The sequence below is a fragment of the Acartia tonsa genome, chromosome 9, assembly GCF_053477335.1.
Source record: "Acartia tonsa isolate MP-2025a chromosome 9, ASM5347733v1, whole genome shotgun sequence".
Taxonomy (NCBI): domain Eukaryota; kingdom Metazoa; phylum Arthropoda; class Copepoda; order Calanoida; family Acartiidae; genus Acartia; species Acartia tonsa.
In genome coordinates, this window is record NC_137268.1 from 23,000,422 (window position 1) to 23,015,552 (window position 15,131).

The 15,131-nt window shown below is 37.7% G+C and overlaps 2 protein-coding genes across 2 annotated transcripts in view; both read left to right on the forward strand.

Moving 5' to 3' along the window:
* LOC145327443 (uncharacterized) overlaps positions 1 to 15,131 on the forward strand; it is a 45,974-nt gene that overhangs the window by 24,117 nt on the left and 6,726 nt on the right. Inside the window, exons 24-26 of the mRNA XM_080170993.1 lie at positions 1,895 to 1,956; positions 13,951 to 14,040; positions 14,831 to 14,922. Of these exons, the coding sequence (XP_080027119.1) occupies positions 1,895 to 1,956; positions 13,951 to 14,040; positions 14,831 to 14,922 (244 nt within the window). The remainder of the gene's footprint in view (positions 1 to 1,894; positions 1,957 to 13,950; positions 14,041 to 14,830; positions 14,923 to 15,131) is intronic.
* Positions 9,056 to 10,325, forward strand: LOC145328345 (uncharacterized). Its single transcript, XM_080171975.1, has 3 exons — positions 9,056 to 9,530; positions 9,770 to 9,826; positions 10,264 to 10,325. The coding sequence occupies exons 1-3, from the start codon at positions 9,341 to 9,343 to the stop codon at positions 10,323 to 10,325; spliced, it is 309 nt and encodes a 102-aa protein (XP_080028101.1). The 5' UTR covers positions 9,056 to 9,340.

The window sequence follows — 15,131 nt, forward strand, 5'->3', positions numbered from 1 at the left end:
TAAACCTGTTTTGTTTACAATGATAATGGAATAATACAGGGATAAGGGATGGGAAACGTAGGAAAATATTATTTCAGGCCTATTTCAAGCATAGGCCTAAAAAACCAGTTATGGGATGGCGCAGTAGTTCATTATAAAAGGTAATGAAATAGCTGTGTGTGTGTGTGTAGATGAAGTATAGAATAAAATTCAGGTAGCTAGTCTAAAGTAAACATAGAACTTTTTATAGGACCAATATGGCCAATGCCTTTTATTTCAATTATGTTTATCTCTCCTCAAAAAATTCAAATTGTTTATTTTACTAATTTGAATTTTTCAGACTGCTTAATGTTGGATTGGCCTGAAACAGATTTTAGGGTGTTCTGTTTGCATTTTATTTATGAGTAAAATTGAATTTAAAAATATTATGTTATCATTGCTTACTAAAATTCAAAGTCGAAAATAAATAAATCAAGTATAAGTGAATAAGTACCTCTGTAACATTCTACCAATTAACTGTTCTATGTCATATTAGACATAATTAAATTTTTTCTTAAAAAACTTAATTTTACGTTTAAAATAAACAGAAATACTCAAATAACTGTGCATTAAATTATAGCAAAATTAATAAAAATAATATAAAAAAATTAGTACACTTTTATTATTTAGATATAACAGTTAGGGAGTTGAATCCATTTTTATAGAAGCAGAAATATAATCTATGATTATGGTTTGGACCCTCTAAAACTGTAATCTACCTTTCCACTTTCCCCTCTCTTGGTGAAGATATCTTCAACGCCGATACGATTTTTGAAATATAAGATTCTACTTTTGTCTCTCTTGTTGAAGATATCTTCACCAAGAGAGGGGAAAGTGGAATCTTAAATTTCAAAAATCGTATTGGCGTTGAAGATATCTTCACCAAGAGAGGGGAAAGTGGAATCTTACATTTCAAAAATCGTATCGGCGTTGAAGATATCTTCACCAAGAGAAGGGAAAGTAGAATCTTATATTTCAAAAATCGTATCGGCGTTGAAGATATCTTCACCAAGAGAGGGGAAAGTAGAATCTTATATTTCAAAAATCGTATCGGCGTTGAAGATATCTTCACCAAGAGAGGGGAAAGTGGAAAGGTAGATTACAGTTTTAGATGGTCCAAACCATAATCATAGATTATATTTCTGCTTCTATAAAAATGGATTCAACTCCCTAACTGTATAAAACTAGTTTTTTGTTTGTATTCATTTAAGGGGGGTTATCATTTCTGCATAAAATTTTTAAAATTTGAATGGACCAAATACAACAGTTTCTTTATAAACTAACTAATTAAAATTCTTAGTTCCTTACAATCAAAAAAAAAATTCCTCCATTTTTGTTTTCTTTCTATAGGTTCCTTTTCTGATTGTGTAACTCTAAGCAGATTTGAAAATAAGATGTTGTGATCAAACATCACTTGTTTATGTTTTAATATTATTATTTGAGAAGCAGAAATTTGTTTGTGTTTTGAAATTTTATGTGATGCGCACTTTGCCCCGTTTTAATTATATTGTCATCCGCCAATTGGCTATTGGTTGGTACAAAACAAGTCCAAATTACCAAACACTATTGGTTTAGAGTGGAAGCCAATAGGAGCCATCCGCCAATGACGTCATTTAATTAGGAAATGTTAAATGTTGCATTATCCCTTTCGAAGCCAGGCCGGGACCTAATTTATGGCCAGGTTTCCTATCCCTTATCCCTGGGAATAATATGACTGGAGACTCACATATTATAACCTAAACCTGTTTAGTTTACAATGATAATGGAAAAATATGACTGGAGACTGACTTATTATAATCTAAACCTGTTTTAGTTTACAATGATAATGGAATAATATGACTGGAGACTGACTTATTATAATCTAAACCTGTTTTAGTTTACAATGATAATGGAATGGTATGACTGGAGACTCACATATTATAATCTAAAAGCAGCCAGGTAAAAAAGGTGCTTTCCCTCATTGTGCCTATAGAGCAGTGAAACCACTCAACACAAAATTAAGCCTAAAATTAGATATTGAGAAACTAAAAGTAAAATTTTTTTAATTATAAAAGTTGCAAATCATGTATGAATTGGGAAGATGTTTTACAATTTAGGAAATTATATTTTTAAGTCAACAAAATTATAATAGGTTAAACAAAATCACTTCTTTATTATTGTGAAATAGACAGACTTACATAAGTTAATGATAGAGTAGACTTAATATTCAATTCAAAATGCAAACAGATTTTTAAGTATTTATTATATTGGATTAAATGCAGTTTTTGAGTAAATAAGATTATATATAGATACTTTATTTAGAAATGGTTAAATATATTAATAATTCAAAACTACTGATTATTTAAGCTGGAAAGTTCTGAAGTAGCAGGATGTCTGTCTGTATATCAGGACACCAAGCAACAGGATGACTGTCTGTTTAATTAATACAATGTATTAATTAACTATGCACTTTGAAGGGGTAGAATATCTGCCTATGCAAACTAGCTAAGTAGTAGGATGTCTGTAAATAGCTGTATTGGTCTTAATAAAGACTCGAACCCAAACCAGATAATGTTCTGTGTTAGGACTCTCAATATCAACTGACTTAAATATATTTTCTCTTTATTCTTTCTGAGAGCAATTGAAGAGTAATTAAGAGTAACAACTAAAATATGTCTGCAAACTTAAATATATGACATCACAACATAAATATATGACATTTACCCCCTTCTGAAACCATCCAGCTAAGCATGGTTTCACCATCCATCAGGCTGATCCAACAAACTGGGATCAACGTCTTCACTGGGTGAACCTACATCGAAATTAACCCCGGCCTCAAGTCCTTCATCTCCTTCACCCACTGCAGGAGGAGTGTTCAGCGCCCCTCCACCAACCTCAGCCGAGACACCCACTGTTGCCGCCATGACAGCATTACTCGCTGCAGCAGCTACTGGCCCTCCTACAGCAACCATCACAGCATCATTTACAGCCGAGGCAGTATCATTCGCAACAGCCACCTCTGCAGCAACCCCTGACCCATCTGCCGGCATTGCCACCTCCATCTCAACACCACCAGCGACCTGAACACCTCCCGAAACCATCATCACCCCATTGTTAGCCTCAGCACCGCCAGAAGTCCCAGCCTGTTGCAGCTGCCAATATGCCGCCGCCGGTAAGTCATTGTTTATTCTGCGCCGGATCTCGGACAGCTCGCTAAAAATATTAGACAGGTGCCTTTGCACTTCAGCCTCTTTTTGCGCCATCTCAGAAATAGCCTCTTGAACCTTAGTTCCCTGCCCTGCCAAAACACTTTCTACCTGTTGCCCCACCTGTTGTCCCAACTTGGTTGAACTACTTTCCCAATTATCAGTCATAGCTGTCTGTACACGCTGTACCAGATAAGAAGCCTTTTGCTGTGCAGTAGTAGCCACCATTTGCTGTACCTCCGTATCTACCTTCCTAATACATTCCATTAGATCCTTCTTATGCGTGGCCAACATGTCTTTAATCCGTTTATGACCGTCAGTCTGCCAAAGTTTCTGTGCAGTGTTCAAACTTTTGACTGATTCTTTTACAGCCTCACGAATTTTTTCCTCAACCATAGGCTTTAAAGTCACAGCAACAGAATTACTGATTCTACCTATATCTTCATCACTGAGCGGCGCCAAACCACGTCTGTCATTCTTGCGCTCAGCCTTATTCCTCTCGACTTCAGCACGCAAATCTGGTAACTCCCTCTTTTGTTTAGGCCCAAGAGAATCTGCCCCAGCAGGACGCTTGACCACGCCCCTTCTGGAAGTACCTTCCCCAGCATCATCATAAGCCTTGCTGGCTCCTTTAGTCCTGACCGACCCAGCAGCCTGTTTTGGCACAAACTTACCAAACCTGCGCCGTCCCTCACCAGAACTAGTATCTGCCACCTTTTGTTCAGGCTTGTCCGTTGGAGGCTCAGCCCAACTGTCTAGCTCCGAACCACTCTGTTCACTAGGCAGACGATCCCTGGAATCAAGCTCAACCTCAAGGCCCACGTTGCCAACATCGTCCTCGTCATCATACCCAGGCTCATACCTGGGCGACTCTACCTCATACTGCCTCCTATCATCTCTTCTATACACAACATGCCGCCGATTAGCTCTACCAGCATCCAGCATCTCAACAGACGGTTCACGCTCCTCCCGCCGTCCAGACGCCCGCTGATACCGCCTCTCGTTTCCATCTCCATTTCCTGATAATAATCAATAATTAAATATTAACATTTTAATATTTTAACATTTTTCATATATAAGACGACATTCAAAACGAAATACTTTACACAAATTATATTTATCAGGGATGCCAAATTTTAATTACTGCCTCCCCGAAGGATAACGCGAAAATTTAACGCAGTTACACAGTTTGCCCAAACAACCAACACACAGCAATCCAACAACCACCCCCGCAGCACCAATCACAGCCATAACAAAATGCTGCCAACTATTAGTCAACCAATCAATCGAGGTATTATACAGATGTACAAACCAATCTTCTGTAACCTCTACAACAAAAGCATGTGAATTAGCAGCCAATTCCGAAAATTTAGCCTCTTCCACAGACTCCAACACCTGTCCTATCTCTCCCTTATCCAACAGATGCTCAAAATTCAACGGTACCTTCAGCCAACTATCCTCCAGCCGTTTAGTCTGAACCAGCTGCATTCCTGCCCCCTTGTTGCCCAGGTATAATCCAGGTTTAACTCTCACAAATACTGGATTTTTCCTGCACTCGACAGCCATCAACAAGGAAACATTTTTAACTAATCTTGTGAACGGTTCTACAGCAACAATTCTATTGTCCATGAACAAAGAAAAATGACCAAGATAACACGGCAAATTCGCTCCTAAAGTCACATTCAACCATCTTTTTTTACACACAGACACAAGTTCCATCTCCCCTAGATGTTGTACCAACAAATTTCCGACTTGTTTGATGTTGGAATGAAACAAATTATTCTCCCAACACCCCTGTTCTGCCTGCAAAATCCTTTCCACCTGATGGTATGAAGAAGTCACCATAGAATAATAAAGCACCATCCTCCTCCTTTCTACGCATCCAAGGAAAAAAATTCTTTTTAGCTGTTGTAATCCACAAAAATACATCCGGAACGTTGGTATGAAAATAATGCAAATCAGTCAGAAAGTCAGAAAACTCCACTTTTTTCCCCAGTTTCAATCCCAACGAAAACTGTGGAGAAATCGCCAACCAACTTTGGCCACCCTGATTACTAGCATCATCCGCCATATTAGAAAATGTAAACAAAGTTAAATTTACAATTTCAACAGTCCGAAAATAACTAAAATGACGTCTATCTTCATGTGATTTATTGTGAACTATCACCCGATCAAGCCCAAGCCGCAGATCAGACTCCAGACAATGTGCACCAATGAACTGATCCTCAAGAAAACAACTGTTATCAGGTAACATTGAAATTTGTATATTTTTCAAATAACTTGTAATTTGAACTTCTTGAAAAGTATTAGGCACAAAGGTATTATTTAAATAAATACCATCCCCTCTGCACTGAGGGTCAATTCCATACGTCATCATATCCTCATACAGAATGGTACCATTTATGAAATAAGTCATTGACCGGTCATAAAACGCTACAGGCAACCGTCGTCCATCTATATCTAACACCCTCTGTTCCTCCATCCTTTTACAATCTTCACTAGAAATTAACTCATCACTACTAACCACAGCTGGTGCCCCTAAATGTATATGGCTATATTTGCCACAATACCAGGTGTGAACCGTTCTGTCGACGTGACATTGTACCGCGGGCAAAAATCTCACTCCTACTTTTTTTAACAGGTGACCACTGATTGTTCCATTAAACTCATGCTGTCCAAACACTGTACATTCTGAAGCCCTCAATTCAGGACCGTCACCAACACACTCCTTTACTAGCACAGGTATCACATCAGCCCCACAGGATATTAAACACAATCCCCAAATTAAAAAATATTTACCTGATTTGAATTTATTATTATGACCAGACATTATTAGCTGATAACTGTTCACTAGTCCACCCGCAAATATCAACTGATTTAGCCTTTCATTGTAGAACAACTCTCCACCTACTAGCTTTGTCAGCACATATTTGTTATTAAAATAATCAAATAACAATTCATGAACTCTTATTATAATATATTTTTATAATATATATTTTTTTTAAATATTAAATATATTTTTATTATCAGCTCTCCTTTCCCTACTTTTTCCGTCCTCGAGTTCCTATCTGAACATGTACCACAGGACCCCCTACCTGAGATCTTAACCTCCTCCCAGTGTCCCATAAATATTTCGCCACCCGTGATCCACTTTTCTTAATTGTTACTAATCTTTCAGGTGAAGATTGCGGCGGCGCCATAGTCAAAAACGACTGTTCCGATGGAAGCTCAACCTCGTCAAAATTACCCTCAACTACAGGAGCAGGCACCACAGATTCATCTGTCACTCCCACCTCTACTCCTTCACCTACAGGTATATTTTCTCTATTAATATTCCACTCATTTCCATCCCCTGAAACTCATTATCAACCGCAACCTCACTCTCTTTCTCCTGGATCTCGTCACTCTGTCTTTCCTCTGCCAATTCAAAACCATCATTTTCAGATGACAAATACACAACATCTTCACTCTCTCTCTCCTCTACAGTTTCCCTCTCTACAGGCATATTATCCACCTCCAAAAATATCTCATCAGAAGGGCAAATTTCAGGTAAAGGAAAAACGTTAAAATTAACCTCCTCTCCTAAAACTTCCGTTCGAGCATGAATTTTTCGAATTTTATCTCTAGCCACAACCTGATTTTTCTTGATAGGATTATTCCCAAAAGGTGCCAATTCATACAATGCATCCGAAAATTTCTTAACTACAATAAAAGGCCCCCCATAAAAAGACTGTAATTTCTTGGACACGTCAGTCTTCACAATATTAAAGAAAGCATAACAAACATCTGTCACCCTCAATGCTTCCTTCTGTACTCTGTGTTTATTTTGAACCTCTAAATATAACTTGGATTTTGTAGAAATTCTCTTAATTACATCCTCCATATTTTTCAGAAATTCCAAATACGACCGCGAGGATGAAGATTCAACAGACGGAACTGGTGATAGAAAATCGAGGGGAATACGTGGCTGATGACCGAAAACCAGAAAAAATGGAGAATAGCCAGTTCTAGAACTCTTGGAGCAGTTAATCACTAACGTAGCCAAAGGTAATTTTTTAGCCCAGTCCTTAGTTCCATGATTTTCATCTACTTTCAAAGCAGCATACAAACTCTGATTTTGCCTCTCTACAGGATTCGAATTTGGATTCCTGGGGGGAACTAGGACAGTATCCACCCCCAATCCTTTCATCACCCCTTTAAACACACTGCTTGTAAAATTTGTACCTCTATCCGATCTCAAAGCCCTAAATAAACCATAGGTAGGTACAAAATTTTCCAATATAGCCTTTACAGTTGTTTCAGTTTTAGCATCAACCAACGGACATGTAAAAACATATCTAGAAAATAAGCAAACCATGATTAAGACAAATTTAACAGTCTGTCCCTGATGATAACATGGAGTCCAAGGACCAACTAGGTCCACTGACATATTAGCAAAAACTTCACTACTTTGAACAGAATGAGTTATAGGTGAAACATGTTTAGGATTACTTCCAGCCTTTTTCAAACATGTAATACAACTTCGCATTCTCGATTCCACAAACTTGTTCACGCCAGGCATAAAAAATCTCTCATTTATTTTACGTATTGTCTCCTGCACACCTCTATGTCCAGAACCATATCCACCATGAGCTGAATCAAATATATCATTGTATAAGGAAAGAGGCACTACAGGCCTCTCGACAAAACCCCCTTCGGCCAAAGGCTGTCTGAAAATTACAACCCCCTCTAGCACATACATATGGCCAATAAGATTGTACAATAGTTCTTTTCTGCCCAATAACTCCGCCCTCTCATAAGAAGACAACTGTCTCCTTTCCAATATCCATAACCTTATTTCATTTAGAATCTCGTCCTGCTGAAGACTACGTTGCCAGACAAACTCAACATCCACCTCATCCTCTGCAGAATGTACCTGCATAATGGAATAGATTTGATCCAGAAATGGTGAATCATCCAGGTAAGGATCCAAAATCTTATTATCTGTCTCTCTACACTCCTGACAATCCTTCAGTCGATGTTCCTTACAATCTAACTCAGTTCTCGACAAATAATCTACGTTCACATGCTTAGTCCCCTGTCGATGGATAACTGTAAAGTCAAAACTTTGCAAGAAAGTTATCCATCGATAGGTGACACCGTTTATTGATCCTTTAGCCCAACGTTTATAATGCACTAGTGAAATACTGTCTGTCCGAACCAAAAATTCACGAAACCTACAAAAGTGTAAAAAATTCTTTAATGCATATACTAATGCACCTAATTCTCCTTTATAAGAAGGGTAATTTTGTTCCGCAGCATTACACTTTTTACTACAGACACCGAACACTCTCTCTACACCATCCTGTTCTTGCGAAATAATCCCTGCAAAATACTGAGAACTATAATCTACGTCCACGATAAAAAGATTAGGATTATCCCATTGAGGATAGCCTTTACACATCTCAGTCTTGAACATTTCCATAAATTCAGTCCATACTCTATTCAATTCTTCTGTCCACTTTATTATAGTGTCATTCCTGTGACTATCCAACATGCACGACCTCTTGGCATAATAAGCAAAATATCCTCTGTAATAATTGGTAAATCCCAAAAACTTCTGTAACTCCTTCCCTGTTCTAGGCTTGCCCCAATCCTTAATCTGTTCCAAATATGCAGGATTCATTTTCAATCCATCGGCACTAATAATATGCCCAAAATAATGGCATTCTCTAGTCAATAAATCACACTTATCTAAATTCAATTTCAGGTTGACCTGCCTAAGAACTTGAAACAGTGCCTGCAGATGCTCTACATGTTCCTCTGGACTTGATGAAAACACGATCAGATCGTCTAAGTAACTGATACAGAATCCATACATTCCTGGCAGGATAGACAGCACCTTATCCATCAGAGCACAGAACAGGCTGGGTGCATTACACAACCCAAATGGCAACCTGTTAAACAAATACATCCTGTTTGCTGCACTAAAAGCTGTCAACGGTTTAGAGTCTTCATCCACAGTCATCGAATGGTAGGCAGCTGTCAAATCAAGAGTACTGAACACCTTGCCAGAACCCAGCTTCGTCAGATTATCAGAAATCAGTGGCAGCGGCCACGCCACCCGCTTAGTCACGTTGTTCAAATTGCGGAAATCGATGACAAACCTCAACTTCGCCTCTGCTCCAGGTGCAGCCTTCTTTTTCACAGCAAAAATAGGACTAGACCAATCCGAGAAACCCTCTTCAATAATGCCGGCGTCCAACCATTTGGTTAACTGTTCTTTCAACTTAGCATCGTACTCTGGATTCAACGGAATATTTCTGGCCTTCACAGGTTTAGCTCCAGGTAACAATTCTATATTATATGTCATTAATCGACAATCACCAATATCTGAATCATTCATTGAAAAGATATCAAAATTTTCCAAACAAATTTTAATAATCCTAGGTTTCAATTCTGGATTTTCTTTAATCATCTGGTTTTCATCTAACTTCAATTTTTGAATAATAAACTGTACCCGTTCATGCATTTTTTGCCCCGACAACTTTTCTGGCTTATCCAACTCATTAATTGTTTTATTACAGGTGACATCTTGATTATCCATGACGAAACAATGCCCCATCTTCACATTTCTCAGCAAGGTAATAGGTTTTATTGACGCATTAACTACATTAACCACGCAGGACCCATCTTTCCGTGGCTGATACACTCCCTCAATAATCATAATCCCATTGCCACTTGTCATCTTAGAAGAATTAGGGGACACATACCAAAACCCATCAGTCTTTAATCCAGCCACATGCACAACAGCTGTAGATCCTCCAGGATAAAAAATAGTTTTGTCCTGCAACTTCACATTATACTTCGTTGAATATAACTCTCCAAACCCACCCCCCTCCTTTATCCCTGGCAAGGTAGGTTTAGATGGAATTTCAGAATTCATTCGTCCGGACAAAATAGGAATTTTCTGTATCTCCACCACCACCTGTTTCTGTAAACAGGAATTAATAGGAACAGATTCCCCACAAAATTCAAACTTATCCTCATCCAAACAAATATTAATTTTATTCTTTTTCAGGAAATCAGATCCAAGATTCACCAACCTACTCGTCACCTCAGGTACATAGAATATCTCCGTAAACACAGCTTGAGTTCCAGCAAATCTAAATTTCAACTCGACATATCCAATAATATTAACTTTCTTTAAATCTACTGAATACGCTGACAATTTAGCAGGACAAAACTCAATTCCATGTTTATCAAGAATTTCTCTAGATATTAAAGAATTAAAATTATTTCCTGTATCAATAATTCCTAACTCCTTCACCGTAATATCAGCCCCTGGCACAAAGAAATCTAAATCTGCACAAATAGGCATTTTCGTTATCTTCAAAAACTTCACAATCTCTTGAAAACACTAGTCATTTCTATCCATATATCTTCGAATTAAAATCTCAATGCAGGATTACAAATAATTAATATATCCACGTTAATTAATTTTAAATTTTAGATATACATCATTCCACTACACAGCAGTCAGTCCTCCATCCGTCACCAGCCGCCAACATACTGTTCGATTTATGAAATCCTGTACATCTTCCAGACTACCAGCATCACACAGCTATACACCAAGTCTTTTCTCATACAAGTAAGTACCTCTCAAAGTTTTAACATTTACTTCAACTTTGCATAGGTACCTATCAAAATATAATATATAATAAATATATATATATAAATATATATATATATTGTTTTCATTAACACGATCACACCTTGACTGAAGAATAAGCAAGACAGTAATACTTTATAAAGTTGAGAGCAATTATCTGAATACAAAACAGCAAAATTAACTAATTACACATAGCAAACCCAGAAAAAAATCAACTACAGTACTACAACCTATATAATGAATACGAATAAGAGAACGATCTATAAATTTCATCTCAAAATGAAATTTATATATCGAATCAATCATATCCATTACATAGGATATTGCTGAAAATTGTTCCTAGCTATGTCAGCAATCATAGCCTCATACTGTTTCTCATCTCTGCTCTTTTCAGAATCCACAACAGGCCCCACCTGATTAACTGTCTTCTTCAGAAACTGCTCAGGTATTACCCTATTATTAGGCACTCCAGGACCTTCTTTCTTTTCGCTACCCGCTGAGAAAAACCTAGCTTTGGTCTTTCCTATGCGAGAATCAGGAGCTGGCGGCTTACCGTCTCTCTTCTGCCAGCAACTAGCCACTACATGACCTTTTTTCCCACAATACCAACAAATCATAGTTTTAGCCTTCGAATTCAGAGCCCCAATCACGTTCTCAACCTGATCCCAAGGAATATCATCATCCCCTTCAATCCACGCATTATTATCGCCAATCTCAGTCCTGCCCTCCAAATCAGATACATGCACTTCACTGATTACAGGCCTAGCTTTTACCTCCCTGGAATCCTCTAGCTTCAACCCTTCCATAGCCTGAGAATAACAGGACGTTACATTTTCAGGTGAAACGTGTCCAGAGCGGGCCCAGCTTATGTAATGCTGACCTCTGCGAATCAAATAAGTCAAGAAAGCACTGTAATCTTCCAGGTAATGCATAGATTCAATGAAATTAGCCATATCTCTAGCTAAATCAGAAAACAGCAAATTCTTAGCCACATTATTGTAGAAATCACGCCAAGATTGTCTAGAAATTTGACCAGGATGCATAAGCCTAAACAGCCGTAACTTAGCATTGAAAAACACATCCACATTCTGACCACTCTTTTGTTTCAGGGCGTAGAAGAATTCAGTAGCTGACTCTGTATCTGCAAAGGGTATCACCAACCTTCTTATCAACAGGTAATAACCTAAAGCACTTAGGGAAGCATTAGCCTCCGGCGTAATAAGCCTCCCCATTTTCTTCCCTTTGCACTCAAAAATCCTATTGTACAGGACGTCCTTGAAAAGCATAGGATCCTCCAACTTTGCGAACCGAGCAACCCTCCATAAGGATAAGAAATAATCCTCAAAATCAATGTTTCCATCCCAAAATGGAGCATCCCGCACAAAATCACTATCCCACTTGACTCCTCTTACAAGACAAAACTCCTTAAACTGCTCCTCTACAGTCTGTTGGCTTACACTACCGCCAGCCACCTTTTTATAGGCCTTAAGCACTTCAGCCCTTTCCTCAATTAAAGGAAATATATCCAACAATTGATTCTCATATTCGGTCAGACAACTCTCACGAACATTCATCCAATTTCCATTCCCAACCGGACCCAAAAACTCAATCTGCGAAAACTTCAGATGTCCAGGAGCACTTTTCACCCTTTTAGCCTCAAAATTTGTAGAATCCAATTTAGCCTCCACACTCAAACGATTAATGAAAGATGTATTAAACGAATCATCTCCCGTCAATTTGACTGCAGATACACTAGCCCCCATACTTGTCTCATACAAAAAACCGCTAATATCCCCATCCGCTGGCAATTGCGCCACCTTTTTCTTAATAGTAGCCAAATCAACATCATAGCCTAACTTCTTATGCTCATCAGAATTCTTGAACTCTTTCACCTTATTCTCCAGCCGTTTATTCGCCGCCGTTAGCTTATCCACCTGACCTTTGACAGTCGTATGCTCCTTTAACATTGCCCTAACATATTTTTTTATGCTTTCAGGCACAACGTCATTCTCCACCTCGCCCAACGCCGACTCCACATTCGCATTGGCACCTGCACCAACATCCTCAGCCACAGCATCATCCTCCTCCCAATTTTCAGGAGTTTCATCATCATCCTGACTGTCAGTCTCCCGAGGACGCTTAGGTGGCCGTCCATGCTTGCCTTCATTTTTACCCCGCTCTCCTTTTTCTCCATCAGCCATATCCGAGCACTAGAACTAGATTCGCCGTGAAATTTAGATCAGAAGAGTTAAAGAATGAAATTCCACAGAAACCTAAAATATAAATCAAGTTAGAAATATAAAAAAAATAAAACAAAACTGTGAAAAATCCGAGATAAAAAAATCTCAAAAAGTGATTGAATTCAAATTAAACACCACTTCCCCCACCCTTAACTCAGTAGCAGGTCTAAATAACACGTAGCACAATACGACTGCGCCAAATGTGAAATAGACAGACTTACATAAGTTAATGATAGAGTAGACTTAATATTCAATTCAAAATGCAAACAGATTTTTAAGTATTTATTATATTGGATTAAATGCAGTTTTTGAGTAAATAAGATTATATATAGATACTTTATTTAGAAATGGTTAAATATATTAATAATTCAAAACTACTGATTATTTAAGCTGGAAAGTTCTGAAGTAGCAGGATGTCTGTCTGTATATCAGGACACCAAGCAACAGGATGACTGTCTGTTTAATTAATACAATGTATTAATTAACTATGCACTTTGAAGGGGTAGAATATCTGCCTATGCAAACTAGCTAAGTAGTAGGATGTCTGTAAATAGCTGTATTGGTCTTAATAAAGACTCGAACCCAAACCAGATAATGTTCTGTGTTAGGACTCTCAATATCAACTGACTTAAATATATTTTCTCTTTATTCTTTCTGAGAGCAATTGAAGAGTAATTAAGAGTAACAACTAAAATATGTCTGCAAACTTAAATATATGACATCACAACATAAATATATGACATTATAGTTTTATGTATATCTTTAAATATCTTTAATCTTTTACTTGTTGTGCAACTATTAGTTATAATCATCGTTGCTTTCTAATTGTACAATAATTTCTAATAGCTTCATTTAGGTCTGCCAATTCACTATCAGATTCAGAGATCAAGCGAATTTGGATTCCATTTGTGGTGTTTGAAAATACTAAGGATAATGAAGCTACAGTGTAAGTAAATGGTTGTCTCAACATTAAAAAATGCTTGATACCCTTTAAATGTAGCACATCTGTAGCAATCAAAGATTTGGTTGTCTGATGGGTGTTACTTAAACTCATACCACGGATGTTTGGACGGAAAAAGATGGATTTAGCTCCCTTTAGTTATCCTTAGTTGTTGGATCTTACATTAGAGTGTTATGGGCCGTATGAGATAATACACACGCCTAACAAAGCAGCATTAGATTCTATTTTTCTATAACTCACAATTTAGATCAGTCTCAACACTTTAAGAACAGAATAATAAAATACCCTCATTAAATTATCTCAGTTATTTTATTCAAAATGGCCTAGCCTATCTAGTGATCACCTAGTGATTTACGAATTGGTTTCATGCGTAGTTCGCGGTAAAATGTTTCTTGGATCGACTATCTCCAAAATTCTATAAACTTTAAAGGCTGTAAGCGGCCAAATGTGACGTAAATCTTATGTTCACATAAAATTTTAACCGACAAAAGAAGGTCTGTAATTATTCTGAAATAGCATTTTCTAAATAATGCACAATTGACTCACAGCGCAAATATGGCGCAAAAAAAGGCTTTTTTTTCGTGTTTTCTTAAGTCAGGCGTTTACGTGAATCATTGGATCTTGGCTATTCCAGATTACTTATAGGCCTTCTTATAACGATGTGATTGTGCAGCATATCTTTTTTACGTTCAGCCGTTTTCAGCTAACAGGTTTTAGATTTTTGTAGATAATCTTACCTTGAACTGCCCCAGATCCCCAAATTATCCTGTTTTAGTGGTAGTCCAAGTACAGAGGTGACCATCACGCGACAAGGAAATTTTACCAGGAGCCCAACCAGTTTTGTTGAAGAAATTAATGTTTTTCAAGGTTCTTAAAAACTTTTTACAATATTCTATAATTTTAATCAAGGACGTCTAAGTGGCGGTGGGGGGTAAAGGTGTGTTTCCCCTTCCCACGACCCCCCCCCTCCCAATTTTTTTAAAAATAAATAAGATTACCCCCTATAAACCTTTGTAAATGTGTTTTTATTCCCCCCCCCCTAAACATATTTTTGAATATTTTTGGAAATACATTAG